This window comes from Abramis brama, assembly GCF_963993115.1.
Source record: "Abramis brama genome assembly, chromosome: 14".
Taxonomy (NCBI): domain Eukaryota; kingdom Metazoa; phylum Chordata; class Actinopteri; order Cypriniformes; family Leuciscidae; genus Abramis; species Abramis brama.
Genome location: NC_139976.1, coordinates 3,421,107 through 3,442,464, shown reverse-complemented (window position 1 = coordinate 3,442,464; position 21,358 = coordinate 3,421,107). Strand labels below are relative to the sequence as shown.

At 38.8% G+C, this 21,358-nt stretch overlaps 1 protein-coding gene across 2 annotated transcripts in view; it reads right to left on the bottom strand.

The window, feature by feature from the left end:
- Positions 1–2,349: 2,349 nt before the first annotated feature.
- pax2b (paired box 2b) overlaps positions 2,350–21,358 on the bottom strand; it is a 32,971-nt gene continuing 13,962 nt past the window's right edge. Inside the window, exons 6-10 of one of the 2 annotated variants that reach the window (XM_084135262.1) lie at positions 14,976–15,151; positions 11,316–11,430; positions 6,680–6,781; positions 5,157–5,243; positions 2,350–4,703 (exon numbers count right to left, since the gene is read on the bottom strand). In XM_084135262.1, the coding sequence (XP_083991388.1) occupies positions 4,630–4,703; positions 5,157–5,243; positions 6,680–6,781; positions 11,316–11,430; positions 14,976–15,151 (554 nt within the window). In that variant the 3' untranslated portion in view covers positions 2,350–4,629. The remainder of the gene's footprint in view (positions 4,704–5,156; positions 5,244–6,679; positions 6,782–11,315; positions 11,431–14,975; positions 15,152–21,358) is intronic. The other variant, XM_084135261.1, reaches the window with a different exon arrangement.

Below are 21,358 nucleotides of genomic sequence, written 5' to 3'. Positions count from 1 at the left end.
TTGGGAAAACCAACCATGGTTCCCCGAGCTAATGAGACTGGCAGACACAGCCCCATGGCCGATTCCGGTGAGGAGAGATCTCCTCTCTCAAGCCCGAGGCTCGATTCTGCATCCCCATCCAGAGCACTGGTCTCTGCATGCGTGGATAATCAACGATTACTCGTTGGCTTGCCAGAAGGGGTAATTAACACGATCACGCAGTCCAGAGCCCCCTCGACGAGGCGGCTCTATGCGTCTAAATGGTCAGTGTTTAACAAGTGGTGTGTGAATACGGGTTCTAATGCTCGAACCTGTGGAGTTCCACAGGTACTGAAATTTCTCCAAGAGATGTTGGACGCGGGCAGGTCCCCCTCCACGCTCAAGGTTTATGTCGCGGCCATAGCAGCGTTCGCTGAGTCGGCGCGCGGCCGTGCACTGGGCAGAAATGAACTCATTACCCGCTTTCTACGCGGGGCCAGGAGAATGAACCCTCCACGGCCCCCGACGGTTCCTATTTGGGACCTGTCCCTGGTCCTGGAGTCCTTAAAAGCGCATCCCTTTGAGCCTTTGGACTCAGTGGAGTTGAAATACTTGACGCTTAAGACTGTTTTTCTGCTAGCTCTGGCTTCAGTTAAACGTGTGGGAGATTTACACGCGCTGTCCATCAGCGCGTCGTGCCTCGAGTTTGGACCTAACGACTCGTTAGCCATTCTCAAACCGAAGCACGGCTATGTCCCCAAAGTGTTAGGCACTCCCTTCAGGACTCAGGTCGTTACCCTATCGGCTCTGCCGTCCTCCAGCAGTGAGGAAGGGGTTAACTGCCTTTGCCCGGTCAGGGCGTTAAGGTGTTATGTGACGCGCTCTGCAGCCTTCAGGTTCTCAGAGCAGCTTTTCGTTTCGTTTGGCGGGCGCACCAAGGGTCGCGCCGCTTCGAAACAGACACTGTCCAGATGGATAGTAGACGCTATTGCAGCAGCTTATGCGTCAAAAGACCTGCAATGTCCGTTAGGCATACGGGCTCATTCCACCAGAGGCATGGCCTCATCGTGGGCATGGTCCAGTGGGATTTCCATTGATGACATTTGTAAGGCGGCGGGCTGGGCGTCCCCCTCCACATTTGTTAGGTTTTATAACCTGGAAGTTCCCGCTATGCAGGCTAAACTTCTGTCAGTCTAGTCGTGATTCGTGTCCTGCCCAAGGGTCAGGCTGTATTTCCGATTAGCTTGTCTGTTGAGCTGCACGCTCAGGGTATCAGTTAACATGAACCGGCAGTGCCGTTCTGTGTTTTTTCCCTATGTGTGCTTATGAACATGTGTTGGCCCGCACCGCTGGCCACCTGTTTAATCACCTCTATGTTTTTCTATGAGTCATATGTGATTGTTAGGCTCGCACGGCGTGGACAAAGGGTTCCCGCTGCGTAAGCAGAGCTTACGCAATACGAGAGAACCTCTCGTAAGAGAACGATACTTGGTTACTCACGTAACCTCGGTTCTCTCTAGAGAGGGAACGAGTATTGCGTTCCCTGACCGTGCTGAGCCTATCGCTCGCGTCGCTTCAGTCGACAGAAAACAGAGAATATAGCCTACGAGCCTTCCTTATATACGCTCTGACGCCGCCCATTCTGGCGGGCTGTGACGCGCGAGGTCGCGCGCGCCCTCATTGGGCGTGACGTCACGCCAGGCTCACTGGTAGGCTTAAGCAGTTGCCGCGCGGCAGCCAATGAGCGCGCAGTATGCCGCTCTAGCTCAGCTGCCTGCAGCCGCACTGCGTTGACAATATATGAAATTAAGGATAATTTTTGGTTTCAGTATCTCGAGAAAAGAAGGCTTTTCCCGCTGCGTAAGCAGAGCTTACGCAATACTCGTTCCCTCTCTAGAGAGAACCGAGGTTACGTGAGTAACCAAGTATCGTTCCATAGAGAACACCAATGAACATTTGTTTCAAAGAATGTACTGTACACTAAGAAATAAGATGGATGGATGGATAGGTAGATAGATTAACTATTATATATTATATAATGCTGAACTATTTTGCATAAAATGTTACTGATTTAGAGATTAACTATGATCATTTTAAACTAGTAACATATGAATGACACTACATGACTTCTTTAAAATTCACATTTTTATTTGTTTCCAATTTGAGTTTTGCTTTTAATATTAATTTAACGAGAAATTGATTTTATAAATAAGCATTACATGAAGAGTCAAATCAGCCAGATAGCATTGTTTCTTTGTGAAGTCCGGGATATTTGTAAAGTTGTTTCTGGTTGGCAGTAATTGCAGTCGGTGTGTGTGTGTGTGTGTGTGTGTGTGTCTTCGGTCTGGCAGAAATGTTTGAGGCCATAAAGTAAATAGTGTTGCTTTGATTTAGAAGTTCATAGATATCAGAGTCTTCCTGTTTGTATTCGACCCATGTGTGTCTCACACTGTTAAAGTTATTTTACTTCTCTACAGATGATGAAACCAGAGAGACGGACCAGATTCGATCAGAATGTATTTACAGTACAGAAATGACATTTCACACAAAATGATTTTAAAAATTATTATTTCACAAAATAACATAAATAATGAACAAAACCAACATGTCAGTAGTTTTATAGTTATGCATACAACAGTTTTTTTCTTTGCTCTGCATAGGATTTGTACATATATTGAAAATGTTTTTACTATAATACTGTTTGTACAATGCGACAGCAGACTGTAAATTAAAAAAAATACACATCAACAAAAAGTCTTTGGCAAATGTGATACAAGTACATTCTCTCAACTGTAACGTATATGATGAAAACTAAAGTTTATCACAACATCAACTAAAACTGGAGTGTACAGTACATAATTATGATCAATGTTTTGCTGAATTGCACTTGTTGTAAAGCATTAAACAATTTTTTTTTTTTTTTGCGTTACTGAAACAGCTTGACAATCCCAAAATGTTTTTGAGTTCTGAAAAGTAAACCATAAAGCCGATAACCAGTGAGCAACCCATCTGTTGATTAATTGAACAGTTGCTAACTCTTCTGTAAACACATTTGGAGGTTTAAGTGCTTCGAATGATCAGTAGTACATGTTTGTTTTTCTCAAAATCTTACCGAGCGTCCAATCTGACTGAAGACTGAGTAAGTTCACTGTTTATTCAGTCAAGACTGACGATATTCATCTTATAAAGAGCACAACCCATAGTGCAAAAAATAACACGGAGGGGTGAATTCACTAAACCACTTTTGCATTTCAGCAGGAAAACCAGTTTGAAGTGAATCCGGTGTAAAACGATCATATCAGTGGTTCAATTCAACTCCCTCCTGAGAATCTGATCTATGATAAACACATAAAAATGCATAATGAATGAAAATAATCCATGCATACTGTAGTGTCCTTGTCATTATAAAAACGACATACAAAAATGCATCTTCGAATATTTCCACTTATAATCATATCTGGTGTCAGTAGGACCAGGATTGACAGCAGGTCAGTTTTCTCTGATGAGATATTTGTCTCCTCGTCTCTTCTTTGAGGTTTGTCTCTGATTGTTTCTCACAGAAGTTTGCTAGCGAGGAGTACGCCTGCTTTGATCTCCATGCTGAGTTTGAGGACGTACTGTATTGAGTAATAGTTTGCTGTGTGTCGAGTTGAGCGTCACGTTTTGAATCCGTGTGAGTTTTACTGTTCGTTTTTGCGCTGTCCACACACACACACAGATAGAGAAACGTGTTTGGAGAATCTGCTACCATGCGCTGGAAAGGTTTTCCCTGTCAGAGACTCTCCAGATGTGATCGTCCAGGTGATCTTGCTCGTACTGTAGGTATTCATAAATAAAGTGTACACAGACATTTGGATACATTTGGATAGACACTGAAAAATACATTATCAGCACACTGACAGCATCTGAAATGTAAATGCTTTTACATATGAACAAGACTATTGTAATACGCCATATTGTTCATTTCAGTGTTTATTGTTGTTATGTTGTGTTATGTTATGTTGTGTTATGTTATGTTATGTTGTGTTATGTTGTGTAATGTTATGTTATGTTGTGTTATGTTGTGTTATGTGTTATATTATGTGTAATGTTATGTTATGTTGTGTTATGTTATGTGTAATGTTATGTTATGTGTTATATTATGTTATGTTATGTTGTGTTATGTTATGTTGTGTTGTTATGTGTAATGTTATGTGTTATGTTGTGTTATGTTGTTCTGTTATGTTATGTTATGTTATGTTGTGTTGTGTTGTGTGTTATGTTGTGTTGTTATATTGTAATACGTCATGTTAATTTCAGTGTCTATCCAAATGAATGAAAAGAACCACTTTATGTATGAATACCTATGAATATAAATGAGAACAAAATATAAAAAGTATTATAAAAGCAGATGTTAATTCCATTGTACGTTTTAAAAATCCTATTTACCCTCACTCCATGAGATATACATTTATTGTTCATTTTTATGAGTTTTCCCTCGTCACGTGTGGAAGCCCATTGAGGCCTGTGTGAATGGCTGAACTGTCGTTGAGATGTTTTTGTTCCTGATTGGTCTGTTCTTCATCATGTGACCGCACGAAACCACTGTGTCCAATCAGCTGCACTGCTCACACTGGCAGAATATGAAGTCCGAGTCCATGGGTGTGCCGCCTAAACTGGTTTCCGTGGTAACTAGTGGCGGTCATAGGCAGTGGCAGCAGTTGGGGGGGCGGAGCCTCTGGATGCACTATAATAATAGGGGGAACCTGAAAGTTAATAAGAAAGGAATGTACCATTTCAATACACCATGAAAATGTCTGCATTTTTTGCATCATATAGTATTGATTTAATGTATGCCAGTCCTTCTATGAATTTGCTATCACAAAAAATTATGCAAATTCCACCATTTCCGTCATTGCAAATTTTGTCTTATTTTTGCATATAACATAAACTTTAGCATGCACCATGAATTACAACCCAATCAAATTGAACTGATTACGTAAATGACTCTGTGAATACAAAGTGCTGTTTTTATTTACAGTATAGTTTACACAAACAATTTCATATTTTCTTGTGTTGTGCAGTTTCAGTTTGATTTGTATAATTAATTTTTTTCATGACAGTGCTGTCTAATACAAAATAAGGGGATTGTATTGTAGCACTGATGATATTTTGACAGTAGCGATGTTGACCATGGCACATTATTGTAATGCACTCACTCAGTATTGCTGGGTTGCTGAATCTCCAGGCTTCGTTGTAGGTCGTGTACTGTGGATGGCTGTAGGGATTCCCTGAAAATTCACTCCCTGAAATGGTAACATACAGGCAATTTTACATCACATTTGCTGTAACTTTGGCAGTTTATGATAAAACCTCAAACTTGTTCAGAAAATGTCACAATATATTCTCAGTCTGATTTCTAAAACCCATTGTGTCCTGTTGAATGAGTGCACTACTGTGTCCCTTTTTTCCTTCTCCAAAGTTTATTTCTCTATTGTGGAATTTGAGCTGGAAGAAAGCCTTTGTGTTGGTCCAGCACAGTTTGTCCTTTATGGGATAATAAAGAGGTGTTTTTATCTGCGGTCTGTCAGTAAATCTCTGTGAAGCAGCAGGTATAATGGACACGTCTGCCGAGACCTGCTGCTGCTCTTATTACATGGAGATGCTAAAAATAATGCAAGATCGAACCACATTTTACAAACTAGTTTGAGCTCAGTGATCTCAGAATGCCTTTCGTCTGGAGGTCTGCTGGACCAGTTAATTCTTTAGTCAATTGAGGTTTGATGGTCAATAGTTAAAGGTTTCCTGCATTCACACACCAGTGAAATGCTGCTTCTATGCGTGTCTGCAGGCCGTTGTAAACACTATTTATTGGTGATGGTGTCTGGTCAGTTCGTAAATGTAAGCCACGCTAATATTTTATTATTTGAGCTTTCATCAATGTATAGATGTTAAAGTGAAGTGTGGCATTTTAAAAGTTAAAATACTGTTTTAATGCACATAGACAACTATGCTAACATTCAAAAGTTTGGGGTCGGTATGATTTTATGAATGTTTTTACCGTATAGAAGTGTCTTTTGCTCACCAATGCGGCATTAATTTGGTCAAAAATACAGTAAAAAAAAAACATTTTAAAATAACTGTTTTCTATTACAATATGTTTTAAAATGTGATTTATTTCTTAAATCTGAATTTTCAGCATCATTACTCCAGTCTTCAGTGTCACATGATCCTTCAGAAATCATTTTAATATGCTGATTTGCTGCTTACGAAAAATTTCTGATTATTATCAGTGTGCTGGTTAATATATTTGATGAATAGAAATTTAAAAATCTTTTGTATCATTATAAATGTCTTTACTGTCACTTTTGATCAATTTAATGCCAAATAAAAGTATTAATCACTTTAAAATACAATAAAATCGTATTCCAAACTTTTGAATGGTAGTGTATTTGTTTGAGGATCTCAATAGTGACTCAGTGAGTTTGGGGAGGGACTTTCTGTTTGTTTGACCAACGGCAAATGGAAACATTGGCACATGGCACAAAGACAGCTTTCATAAAGGGAAATCATAATAACTACACTTATGTTTTTAATGCATTTCAAGGTAAATATAAACTCAACTGCATTGATTTTTGTTCTGTGCACTGAAAAAACAAATGTCTTCACAAAGTTCTCATTTTCAATTTTGTCAATTGCAAACAAATAGATAATAGATAATTTATTATCTCGAGATGCTCACCAGGAACCATCCCAGCCAGTGTGGACGTTGGGTAGCTGCCCTGTCCGGTGGGCGGGACGTGAGGGGGATATCCAGGTAAGGTTGTGTTGGCCATATCCCGACCTGCACACACAAAACACAACTACACTCACTGGCTGTTCCATGCATGAACAAGCTGACACGCAATTGATTGCAAATGCATTTTGAACTCTAGAAATAATGATTTTAAATGGAATCCGTTTTTGGTCAAGAAAAGAAAAGGAAAAACATTGCGTATCAAAGGATTTATTCTTGTCCTTTCGAGGTCAGAACAGAGAACAGATGTAAGCCTGGGTCATACCGACCGGCCCATACCGGCCTCCACTGAACAGTCAATGTCTCTTCTTAGCACCAAGAAGCTCCACATTCAGAGCAGTAATTGGGTCTGACGCTTGGCTGTCCTACCCAACAACGCAAAGCCCGGACCCAGCCGAGCGCTGGAGCCTGACACCCCTCACAGACTAATGTTTTTGTTCAAGTAAGGGGGGCTGTGGAGGGTTTACTGGGGACGCTGGGGGAAACTTGGCCATCGGTTCAATTCTAATGAGCAGGACAGTGTCCATCAAAGCTCAGCGAGTGTAATTCTGTGTGGACCAGGACACTTGCCAATGACCAGAAAAAACATGCAGGCTAAAAATGAACTTAAGATTGAACAAAAGCGTCATAAAAAAAAAAAAAAATGAACGTGCAATTATAAAATGGATATTGTTACTCTAAAATCAGAAATGTATGCTTCTTAAGCAACAAACCATTAAATCAACGTAAATAGCCTTTAATTAGGCTGACTAACTATGTTGGCTGGATTATTATTATTATTAATCATTTATTTCTTGGATGTTGGTGTCTTGGCGAAATGAAGGATGTGTTGAATGATGTGTGTTTGTTTCAGTTCCAGAAATTTATGATGGACAACTTGTGAAATGTGTCAATAATGCAGCGCGAGTATGCATTGTAATTTCAGTAATTACCACAAGGGGACCATTAGCATCTTTTTATACTGTAGGTTTTCTCTTTTATGGCAGAGAAGCAGTTTGAGGAAAAACTTGCTGTTGAAGTTAGTTAAACTGTTGACTGTAGTATTTATTTATTGTTACGGCCAAAAGAATGCACGTAAAAGTGCCCGTTATGCTATTTTAAAGGCTCCTAATGTTGTTTTGGAGTCTCCTACCACAGGTTTACGTGCATTCAAGGTCGAAAAACACTTTAATTTTCTTATAATATACAGCGTACTATAATGCAGCATCAGCTCTTTTCTCACAGTGTGTGAAATGGTTCGATCAAGGATTCGGTCTCTAAACCTTGCGTTTCCGTGAGCTTGCTCTGCTCTGATTGGTCAGATGACCCAGTCTGTTGTGATTGGTCGACCACTTGCAGGGTGTATCAGAAACCAAACAGCCATATCTGAAATTCAACTTTTCCTCAGCACTTGATACACAGTGATATGAACATGAACGATGGCGTCGGTTTTACCGTATCAATCTTATCAAAGTGGATTTAGTTTAGCAGCAGAAAACAGCGTCTTCTCGACATGATGAACACGAACCAAACTCTCCCAGTCTCAGATACAACTATAGTGTTTGAGGGCGGGACAAAGCAGACGCTGTTCGCCGACAGCCAATCAAGACCAGAGACTAGCATTATGCAAATTTGTTAAAAACCTACGCATGTTCAGCAGGAAGTGAGACTGGAATTACTCCATTTATCAGCATTTTGATTCTGAAACTGTGCAGACCTTTTACATTCACAAACAGCTATATTATACATTACATGAAAGGTAATATCTGAAAAAAGCATAATAGGGGCACTATTAGTGTGTAAAAAAGTGTGTACACAAATGTGTAAAAGAGAGCCATGCTTCAATGCATTGAGCAAGCATTCACATGTTAGTTTGCATATTGAGAATGTTTCAGGTTTAAGAATTGCTGTTAAATTGCACTGCTGGACTTCAGCTTTTTACCATCCTCATCAATCTTTCAACATACAAGAAACACTCAACACCTGATGCTGAAAATCAGGGTGACCTTAGTATCATCTGAAGAAGTCGAAAGGGTTGAGTGCAAACACTTGCTTCACAGCTGTATTAAATCCGCCACGACAGGGACACCTTAATGTTCCAACAACGAGGCTACGGGAAACGTTTGACCTCTATTTTCTACATTCAGGATGCAGCAATTTATCACCAGCCAAAAAACACGGCACCCTAATTAATTACAACTAAGCAAAGGATGTTTGGAGAGCCAAATTGCCCTAATTCCCTGGATGCTCGGTGAAAGTCGTTTGTTATCAAATGTGTGCTCAAAGGTTAGTTTGCTTTTTGTGAAGATGGAATAAGCATTAATTTGTGTGACTAGGAGCGTGGTGCCCTCAGGTGCGGACACGGGTAGCCAGTGTGTCGGGAGAGAGAGAGAGAGAGAAAGAGAAACTATTGCTTCTTTTAAGGTGACAAATTCATTGCATTTCACAACAGCTTTTTCCATATAACTGGACCAGGTTTAGCAGAAGCAATGAACCAGAGCTTTCCAACATCTAGCGTTAAAGCTATTTAAAGGGGCAATATCTTTAGTATGTACTGTATGTATGCATATTAGTTGGTTGATTGATTAGTTTTTAATAGAAAAAGCCAAGGACATAAAAGATGTCTATCTGTGAGGTATTCACAGTTCACCAAGAACTCGCATCTCCTCTGGCACAGACTGCTTCATGAATCATTCATTTTTAATAGATTATGCAAATTTCCATGCATAAAATCAACAAGATCAATAACTGTGGGCATTTTAATTGGGGTTGGAAAACATTTTAAGGATGAGTGTAATCTGTGTTTCTTTTCCATTAAAGGAACTATTCATCTGAACACTGGATCTCAGCCTAACCAGTGGAAATCATTTAAATATTTTTGTTTTGCTTCAGAATATTTGGTACGCTTATCGTGAATGTTTAAACAGGAATACATTCAGTGCTAGTTCGACCAAAAATGTTGTGCTCATCCTCAGTTTGTTCCAAACTTGTGCATTGTAGTCGTGTGGACTACTTTTCAGGTGCTTTTGTCTTATTTTTTAAGCTTGAAAGCATTCATCCCCATTCGCTTTCATTGTGTAGAAAAGACTATGAATATTCTTCCTAACATCTCCTTTTGTGTTCCACAGAAGAAAGGAAGTCTTATGGCTTTGGTTTGAGGGTCATGAAGGTCAGCAAACGCTGAAAGATTAGCATGCTTATTATATTCATACCTGATTAATACAAACAACGCACAAATCTGTGGTGATGTGAAACTGCCATGAAACAGATAATCAGTCTCTCTCTCTCTCTCTCTCTCTCTCTCTCTCTCTCTCTCTCTCTCTCTTTCTATTGCTTTCTGTCACCAGCCAAACACACACAAACACAATAATGGCCATAATGGCTTCCACATAATTATGTGCATTTTAATAAAAGCGGTGTATATTTATCTTTGACCTGAAGACGATCGTAAAACTGTCAGTAAACTTCACACATTTCATATTAATAACTGGCACAACAAGCACACTACGTTTTAATTAACCGTCCCATCATTTATTATTAACAAGAGCACATGAGAGAGAGAGAGAGAGAGAGAGAGAGAGAGAGAAACAAATACCCCACGTTCCCTGTCTGTCATGAGCAAATGATGAATTTGTTTATGTAAATGTTAATATTTGATATCATTTTGAAGCTCAGCGCTGTGATAGAGCAGTTAAGGAACAAACGTCCTCTGTGCAACAGCTCGTTAGTCTGAAGTTGGTTTAATTATGTCCGTTATAAGACCAATATCACTACACATGAGATCTAATCTTCTACATGCATGTAAATAAAACATGACTGACACATTTATTAGCAGCATTTGAGTTCCAATTTACTTCCAAGCATATTCAATGCATTATTAAATATACTTGCATTATATAATCAAACTAATTTCAGAAGTGGAGCAAGTTATTATTGCATTTTGAATATTACAAAGACCAGCATAGTCAAATCTGAGCGCAAACCCTCAGATTACCCAGTTAATCTCAGTTTAGTTCTTTTAAATGCATTTATGCAGTCTTGATTGTGTTTTTGGGCTCTACTAGAACTGGTTTTCCAGCTTGAATGTTGATTATTTCCTCATATTCTCCATTGTTGCAGCTCCTCTCTTCCCAGTCTGTCAGTAACGCTCTGTTTAGTTCCTGTCTCTATGAAGCCCCTCCTCCTGAAAAGCACACTGTTCTCTGATTGGTCGGCTGGATCAGTGTGTTGTGATTGGTCGAGCACTTCGAGTGTGTTTGGGAAATGTCCCGCCCCTTACCATAACCGCCAGTTTAACTCAACCAGGCCCCGCCCCTTTATTCTGCATATTAATTATTTAAATGAGGAATATTGTGACGTGTTCGTTCCCGGAAGAAACTCAAGACTACAATGGAGGCGTTTCAGGGAGTTCAGAAACACTGACACTGATATAGAGAAGAACTCCCGCTGGAGGGACTTTGTAGAGCTTTTTCATGCTCAAACAGCAACATTATACACTAAAGAAAGCTGAATGTAAAGAAGGACCCCTTTAATTATCCATTTGAGCTGACTTTGAGGGCGTAAACGGTCATTAAGGTTGGTGACATGGATCAGGTGATCTTACCTACAGAGTAGCTCTGTGACACGCTGGCGCCCAGGTCAGAGGTCGTGCCGGAGGATAAACTGGGCTTGACTTCATCCAGGCCTGTGTTTAATGCAGGGAGACTGTACTCACTCGCCTGCAGATCAAGAAGATCAAGATCAGGTCAACATCGCTCAGCCTACCAGCCTTTATGATGTTACGGACAGACGTTCAAATCAAACTAACAACTCACTCAACTGTATGCGCTTTTTCTTTTAATATTATTATGCCTTGAATTTGTATTTGTTTGTTTATACAGGGTATATATATATATATATATATATATATATATATATATATATATATATATATTATTACTATTACTCATATTTTGAGTTAATTGGTCATTACGTAAGCCCTAATCATAAATATTGGTATGAAATATGGGTATGAAACCATATCTACAGACCAGAATATCAGTGATTTAAGGTTGGTCTCTTTTCACTTGGGCCAGTAATTAACAACAATTATAATAAATGTATATATAAAAAAAATAATAATAAAAAAACACCCCAAAAACTGTATAGCAATGACAAGTGTTAATACAATTTATATATAATTTTTTTTTTTTATCAAAAAATATATTTAATTAGCTTTTCTATATATATATATATATATATATATATATATATATATATATATATATATATATATATATATATATATATAAATAATAATAATAATAATAATTATTATTATTATTATTATTATTATTATTATTATTATTATTTTATTTTTTTTCAGTTTTAAATATTACTATTTAGGTAAAAAAATAAATAAAAAATTCCAGTTAGTAATTTTAGTGCTCCAACTAAAACTTATTTCAGTCGTTTGACAAGGCAGCATTTCTAATTATTTTATTTAATATAATTATTAATATTTATATTTTAATTTATTTCAGCTTTATTTAAATTAACAGAAATGTTTTTAATAGTTTTATTTAATGATAATAACCTGCCAACAACTCACAGCATCCTAGAATATTTCTTAGCGTCTAATAAAATAGGGGATGACAATTTCTGGCTACAACAAGCCATCTTTCGAGACTAAAAATGATGATATATGTTGTTATAAATTTAAAATAAGGCCTTACTGATTAGTTCACCTCGTATAAATAAGATAATTTCTGATGTTTTCGCGTTTGCTAAATCACTTATAGTTGCAAAGCCTTCAGAAATGACATTGATAAGATTTATGATTTCCACAACCCCCTTCCATCACAGACATGCTCCTCAGACCGTGTCAGCAGATGGGGGGGATTTTTTTCTTAAACTCTTTTGTTATTTAATGAGATGAGACTTCCGGCGTCTGCATGTTGAGAATGTGTCCAAAGTAAATGTGTGTGTGTGTGTCACAGGGGAGGCCCCTGACCCCAGCCATGTCTGTCTCTATCACAGATAAACTCTAATTGTGGGCTACAACTGTTCGCGGCTGATGTTGGGCTCTTTTCGGTGGAGGTCGTGGAGCAGAACAGGGCTTTTCTCATGCAGATGGAGGGGAGAGTGAAAAGGACGAGCACATGGCTGGCAGAAGTGTGGGAGGAGAGCCTGTCACATTTAGCATCTCCAGAAAGGCTTTTTAATGCCTCTAAACACATCCAAAACACTGGCTCTGTTCCAGAACCTATGAGCTGCCTATGTAGACAGTGCTTTAGACATCATAGGCAAGCTCTGGAAAGCGGAGGCTGCTTCAAAAAGACATTCTTTGAATTCGAAGGCAATACCACACCATAATGCTTTGCAATGAGCTCAGTAAAATATATTATATTGTATTTTGCAACACAAAAGTAAGCTATTTTCTGTGAATGTGAGAGAATTTCGATCATTGGTCACTAGGTAAATAACCAAAGCATTACAAAGAGCAGTAAATGGTTAAACTAGACAAGCCAAAACAAGCCTATACAAACCAGTGTGTTTATGAATATAATTAGTTAAAATAATATGATAAGAAATGCCAATTTGCAATAACAAGCAGCATAACAGGCAGTTTATAATAGGTGCACTGTAAAAAAATGATATGATCGATAAGTTACAACAATGTTTTTACATTGTTTTAAGTAACAACACGTTTGTACATCGCTTTAACTCATCAAAATAAGTTAAGCAATTAAGTAAAATTTTTATAAGTTATACAAGATTCAACTATTTTTAAGTCAGTGTAATGTAATTAAAGTTGAAATGACTTAAAAATCTAAGTTGATTGTACTTAAAAATGTATGGCAGCAATTTTTTTTTTTTTTTTTTTTTACAGTGTGTGTGTGTGTTGGGGGGGGGGGGCAAAAAATATGCTTTCAAATAAATATACATGTGATTCGAAACATTTCGCTTTCGTAATGAAAAAACTGTATTCAACAACAAAAAATCTGCAATATCCATGGAGAATTAAAAAACAACACTGAGTCGAGTTGTGAAGTGTGCGTTTTGTTTGATACATTAAATTAGTCGATTGAAGAGTGTCCTATTGCAGTGAGTGTGCATCCTTAGGAGACAGCTAACTGAGTAGACAGCAAGGCTTAGTTTTGGAACAAAGCCACTAATAGCCCGACATAGAGAGAAAGAGAATAGACTGGTCGTCTGGTTTAGGGATTGCGAAGGTGAAAAAAAAAGGTCTATGAAGGGAGAAAATAGTCTGATTAATATTGCTTTAAATTAAAACTGATTTTTCTAGAGCGTTCCGTTCGTCCATTTTTCCTTCAAAAGGCTTTCTGTGTTTCCTTCGTCTTTTTTTCCTCCTTTTTTAATACCCTCTTTGACGGCCTTTGTGATTGCGAGTCATTTCCAATTCATTTCGGTATTGATCTTGCAGTGAAAATCAGTTTTGTAATTAGCTGCAAATTAGGCCTTCTTCTGGAGGTGAGTGCTGTCGGCCTGATTAATCGCTGGAGTAATGTCTCCCGATCGCACCCAAATTAAAATCAACTCAATTAGGCTGTTCCCTTTGCTTTATGGCTCCGACTCGCTCTTTCGGGGAGAGAAATTAATCGTCACTTGTTGTTTAGTAGTGAGAGTAAATAAAGGTTATCCATTATAATAAATCCAACACTTTTAATACGAAATTGTACATAAAGGGTTTCATATGGTGCTGTTTGGATATGTGTGTGTGTTAATTGCTAACATTGTTCTTTAATAGGGGTTTATCCTGAAGAATAAATTTGTGGTTTCATATGGTGCTGTTTATATGTGTGTGTTAATTGCTAACATTGTTCTTTTGTGAGTGTTTTGCCACATTTAGCTTTTGTAAACAGGAACCTTACAGGAAATGACATCATTGCTCATGTTGTCTATGGCCAGTGAGTGGGTGCTAGCTCATCTCATGTTGTTTTTCCTAAGAATGTATTTTTATTTTCATCAGAAAATCAATAAACCGAGGGAGTTCTGCTATTTGATCCTCACTGCAATGCTAGCACACACACAACCAGACATATAAGTAAAACCAACATAGAATTGGGATTTTTTTTTTAATAGGGGTTTATCCTGAAGAATAAATGTGTTACACAATTGGGAGCATCCCTAAAATACTGGAGTATGGTATTAGCATCTGATGCCATCATTGTACTGTATTTTTGGTAAATATACACAGGCCTAAATGCCGACATGTTTCGTTGCAGGCGCGCACAGAGAGGCAGAAGGGAACGTCACTCACCTGCTCCGGTTTGACGTGTTCAGAAGTGGGAAAGACGTCTGGGAACGCCGGCCTCTCGAACACTCGGTCCAGAGCTTCTAACTGCTGCTGTGTGAAGGCATCGGCTCGCAGATGTTTCCTCAGGCTCTCCACACTGCCCTGAGAATCACTGCTCTGCGCTGAACCCTCAGAGCCATCTACAGACACCCAAAAACAGCTTTCTACTCGTCTGGGCTGAGAGCAACATTCTACAACAACAGAATATTCCACAATCTAGGAGCCAAGTGAGGTAACATTTCAGGTTGTTTGAGTTTTCCTCATACGAAAGCAAACTATACTGTGCTTCATTGTTTTGCTCAAGTAGATTAAACACAAGATAATGTGCAGCTTATATTTTTGTTGAAGGACTCATGTTCCTCCACACAAAACTTACGTTATTTGACTGTAGGTATATATTGCGGAAATGGGGCTGGAATTGCTGACAACTCATTTCAACAGTCTTTCTTACATTTATGCATTTGGCAGACGCTTTTATCCAAAGCGACCTACATTGCATTTCTAAGGACAAATTTCTTGCTTTCCCTGGGAATCAAACCCGTTGCAAGCACCAACGCTCTACTGTTTGAGCTACATAAAGCTACTTTCTTTTAGGAGACAATAACTTATCATGTATATTACACACTGCATGAAGGTATTTGAAAGAGCATAATGAGGAATTTTAAATGGTCTTTTTAGCTTTTTAGCTCTGAAAACTGCTCTTGGGAGTAAACAACACATCTTTGCATGTATCATGCAGAAGTTTCCCAGGTTTAGATGGTCCTAACTGGAGTGGATGTAATTTTACACAGACACAGAAAGACTAGTCTAACAATAAGGCTATGCTTTCAAAATTGGCCTACTAAATGCAATTTTTAGGGACAGGTCAAAATCAGCATGTCTTAAATGATTAAATTAATTTAAATCTGCATTTAACCAGGAATATTTCTAAAATATATGTAAAGTTAAAATAGGACAATATTTCTAGATCATAATCTGTAAAAAGGGAAATAGATAAATGTTAAAACTCGAAAACTCTTAATATGAAGCTGTTTGTGCATTTATGTCAGAGTTATTGATTTGTTAAGGATAATCTGATTTTATGGTTTGTGTCCATCAAGTAAATCAACTGGGATTAAGTACCTTTCATTTCTAAAATATTTAGTTCATTTATTATATATTAATAGGCATTACTAGATGGTTATTTCATATATAAATCATTTATATGATTTTCCAGGCAAAAAAAGGTATGTATCAGGACTCTTTCCATGATATAAATCTTAGAATCCAGTAAATTAAATACTTTAACTCAATTCCAGTTGATTTATTTTGCATGAGGAAATCTTTGGTCATTTCACACATCCTATATTATCTGTATTGCACAGCATTGGATGCTCATGTTTTCTCCAGGCGTGTGTAAGGCTGATTTGATTTCCCCAAAACCCCTGTACACTGAACCCGACAAACACACACCTGAAGAAAACCTCTGCCGTTATTGTTCAATCTCTTTACCGGTTAAACAACGCTCCACAAACACAGCACTTTCTCTTGGTTTTCCTCTGACCTGATTACCCTTGTGCTGAGTAAAAGACTCTCTCACACCTTCCTCTCTCTCTCCTTCTCTTCTCTCTTTCACCCTGCCAACCCCCTTTAGAGCTCCTTTAAATATCTTCACATCTCGCCTTCTCTGGAAAGTCGTGTCTCCCTTACAAATCTGTCACTCTGCATTCGCAGCATATTATGTTCTCAGTGCGGCCCACAGGCACCGTGATGTATGACACGCTCTGCCTGTATTGATTGACCCGACTTAGAGAGAGAGTGGATGAAGAGTTAGAGAGATGACCTGAGAAAAAGTATTATTTAATAATATAGTTGTTCCACCGCATCCCAAAAGTGCTCTATTGGACTGAGATCTGGTGACTGTGGAGGCCGTTTGAGTTTAGTGAACTCACTTGGCGCGTTTCCATTACAGATTTGTGCAAAACTTTTGCGCTTTTTTCTAAATGTCGACAAAAAACTATTGTGAAATGACGGCGTTTCCATTAACCGATGTTATGCAACTAAATTAAATTTTTTCCTCTCGCGATAAGTAAAATCATTCCAAAAACCATGGCAACGGACGTTGGTAGGTTTATGTACTATATCCCAGCCACTGCACTGGCCATTATTATTAATCGAAGGTGAGGTATGCCTGTTTTCCAAGCATTAATGGTAAGGAACGACCCTTATTATACTTGTGAGCGGCACATATGAGGTGTTTCTGGGTGTTTCTCCCTCAGATCTGCTTCGAGGTCTTGATTGTGGCATTTATTTGAGGTTTAGAATCCATTATTCCTGTAATTATTTTGTCTTTTATGAATTTAATAAAGAACTCTGTCTCATATTCTGTCCAAACACACCGTGTCATCGACGTCAGGTGACTGTAAATGCGCAAAATCCATTGCAGTTTTGCGAAATATTTCTATTTCGAATTGCGTGAAAAACCACCTCATGCGAGCATAAAAACTTTTTTGCGATAAATGGGAGTTTTTGTGAAATTGATGTGTTTCCATTGGGCATATTTTCAATTCGCAGTTTCAATTTGCGCAATTTAAAGGGTAATGGAAACGCGGCTACTGTCATGTTCAAGAAACCAGTTTGAGATGATTTGAGCTAGATGAAGTAGCCAATGCTCAGGTCCGCTGTGGTGTTTAAACGATGCTCAGTTGGTACTAAGAGACCCAAAGTGTGCCAAGAAAATATCCCTCACATCATTACACCAGCAGTTGACCATTCATACAAGGCAGGACGGATCCGTGCTTTCATGTTGTTTAAACATCTGAATGTTGCAGCAGAAATGGAGACTCATCAGACATATTCTATTGTCCAGTTTTGGTGAGTGTGTGTGAGTTGTAGCCAAGTTTTCTGTTCTCAGCTGACAGGAGCGTCATCGGTGTGTTTTCTGCTGCTGTAGCCCGTTTGCTTCAAAGCTGGACGTGTTGTGTGTTCAGAGATGCTCTTCTACAGACCTCGCTTGTAACGTGTGGTTATTTGAGTTACTGCTGCCTTTCTATCAGCTGAACCAGTCTGGTCATTCTCCTCTGGCATCAACGAGGCATTTCCGCTCACAGAACTTCCGCTCACTGGATATTTTCTCTTTCTTCAGACCATTCTCTGTAAACCCTAGAGATGATTGTGCGTGAAAATCCCAGTAGATCAGTAGTTTCTGAAATACTCAGACCAGCCCGTCTGACACCAACAACCATGCCACGTTTCAAAGTCTCTTCGATCACATTTCTTCCCCATTCTGATGCTCAGTTTGAACTTCAGCAAAACATCTTGACCATGTCTACATGCTGCCATGTGATTGGCTGATTAATGAACAGTTAACAGGTGTACCTAATAAAGTGGCCGGTGTATTTATTTTTAATATTATCTGTCACAACTATTGCCTACTTTTCTTTATAAAGACAATTTACAAAGAAGTTGTTTGGTATTTTTTGACAATTTCTCTCATTCTAATGCAGTCTTGTGAGCCATAGGCAAAGAAAAACAGAAGGTTGCACCCAAATGGGGGAATGAACATCTTTTTTTCTGTTTTATAGCCTGGTTTCCTCAAGAATCAGTGAGAAGAGAGATGAGGGAATAAATGCAGAGGGGATGAAAGCGAAAGAGAGAGGGATGGATGGATGGATGGAGTGATAGAGGCTCAGGCTGGAATGAAGTCTTGATGAGTATCCTGTCCCAGCTCATCGTGTCTGTAATACTCTTCTTGATCGCACATTTTTCACTGCCGCTGAATTCAATTGATCAATCATGTCTGTCTGATGGCACCATTTCAGCTGGTTATTACCACTGCGTTTGTCACGGTGACCTTTTCTTTCTGCACAGCACGGTTTTACACACGCACACACACACACACACACACACACACACACACACACACACACACACATACTGGACACTTGCTCTGTGTTTGTGTGTGTGTGTATCCCAGTAGATTTTTTCTGAAGCTTGCAAAACTACAATGCTACAATTTTATGAATGGTTGCTGAATGGTATTAAGGTTAGGTTATTAAGGGGTTCTGAGTAGTTTTTAGTACGTTGCTATGTTGTTGCTATGGTGTTTTGAATAGTTGCTGGGGTATAATTATGCTATTTCTAGGGTGTTATGGGTGGTTGTTAACCTATTGCTATGTGATTGCTAGGGTATTTAGTTACATTGCATTGCTATACAATTGAGTGTGCGTTCTAGGTGGTTGTTAGGGCATTTCTGTGCTGTTACTAGGGTGTTTTGAATAGTTGCTAGGGCATTGTTATGCGGTTTGTAGGGTGTTCAGGGTAGTTTTTACCTGATGCCATGTTTGTGCTAGGGTATTTTGGAGGAAATGCATTGCTATGTGATTGATTGGGTGATCTAGGTGACTGTTAGGCGTTGCTATGCTGTTGCTAGGGTGTTATGAATAGTTACTAGGGTTTTATGTTGTTTATAGGGTGTTCTGGTGGTTGTTCACCTGTTGCTATGAGATTTCTAGGGTATTTAGTGGGCAATGCATTGCTTGATTGGGTGATCTAGGGAGTTGTTAAGGTGTTGCTATGCTGTGGCTAGGGTGTTCTAAATAGTTGCTAGGGCATTATGTCATTTATACTGTAGGGTGTTCTGGGTGTTTGTTTACCTGTTGCTATGTGATTGCTAGGGTATTTAGTAGGCAATGCATTGCTATACAATTGATTAGGTGATCTAGGTGGTTGTTAGGGTGTTGCTATGCTGTTGCTAGGTTGTTCTGAATAGTTGCTATGGCATTGTTATGTTGTTTATATGGTTTTTGGGTGGTTGTTAACCTATTGTTATGTGATTGCTAGGGTATTTAGTGGTCAATGCATTGCTATAAGGTGATCTAGGTGATTTTTAGGCGTTGCTATGCCGTTTGTAGGGTGTTCTGGGTGGTTGTTAACATGTTACAATTTGATTGCTAAGGAATTTCATGGCTGATGCATTGCTATGTATATGATTGACTGGGTGATCTAGGTGGTTGTTAGGGCATTGCTATACTCTTGCAAGGGTGTTCTTCGTGGTTGCTATAATATTTAATTTAGTTTATAGAGGGTTCCAGGTGTTTGCAAAGACAGTTGCTAAGGCGTTCAGGATTTTTTTTAATAGTATCTCACTAACGGAAAACACAAGAGTCACAACTTCAGTTCTATGAGCAATAGCAATAGTGATGACTTTGCCATGTGTTTTTCCCACTTCAGCCTGTTAAAGCTGCATGTTTCTGAGCAGGCGCTCTGTTTGGACGGCTCCCATGGGGGTCCTTGAGGTGGAGTGGGTATTTGCTGTATCTGGCGCAGGGGCAAATGAAGTCATTAATTAGGTGCCATTAGGGAGCCTGGGCCACAAACCTGATCAATACAACTGCATTTGTCATTTACTCCTGTGACAACAGCTTCCCACTCACTGGATGAGCAACACACACACGTGCGCCCATTACTGCTCTGCATTTCTGTGGCGTTTGGCAGGAGCAATGAACGTAACGCTTCAACTGCTTAGAGAAAATCAACTACTGAATCCACACGTGACTCATACTGTGACCAGGAAACCAACATCTTTATATTACAGCTGAATCTGAAGAACTGAATCAATATATGGGGGCAAGATGAGACGTTTTAGGTCTGTAAAAATATTTCAAATCTAGTTTGTCCACATATGCAGAAGTGCAAATGAGATTTCATATGACTTTAGAATCATTTTAATATAGCATGCATGTCATATTGACTACTTTTAAAGGGGTGGTATAATGCCCTTTTCACAAGATGTAAAATAAGTCTCTGATGTCCCCAGAGTGTGTATGTGAAGTTTTAGCTCAAATTACACCACAGATATTTTTATATATCATGTTAAAATTGTCACTTTTTGAGGGTGAGCAAAAACGCACCGTTTTTATGTGTGTCCCTTTAAATGCAAATGAGCTGCTGCTCCCGGCACAGAGGGCGGAGCTTCAACAGCTTGTGTCCTTTTACCTCACACACACATGCACTGAAAATTTCAAAAACGTTTAGCCTTTTATGTTCAAACCGAAGTCAGGCAAAGATGGAGAGACTCAAGAAGAAGTGACAACATGTAGAAGCAACAGGATATTTCTGAATGGTTAGTTGATGAATTTATGTAGCTTATGTGTAGTTATCTTCTAGTCATTGATAGGCATATTCTGTCATGATAATCTATAAATCGTGTTCAGGGGGCGGAGTTTATGTAAATGTTAGGGTTTGTGATGTCACTAACCCGGGAGGAAGCTTGTGTAGTCTCTACCAGCCGTTTGTTGTAGTTCTTAAAAAGCAATTTCTTTAAAAGCAAATATCTCCCTTTGCTTTGAACTTTGAGCATTGTAACT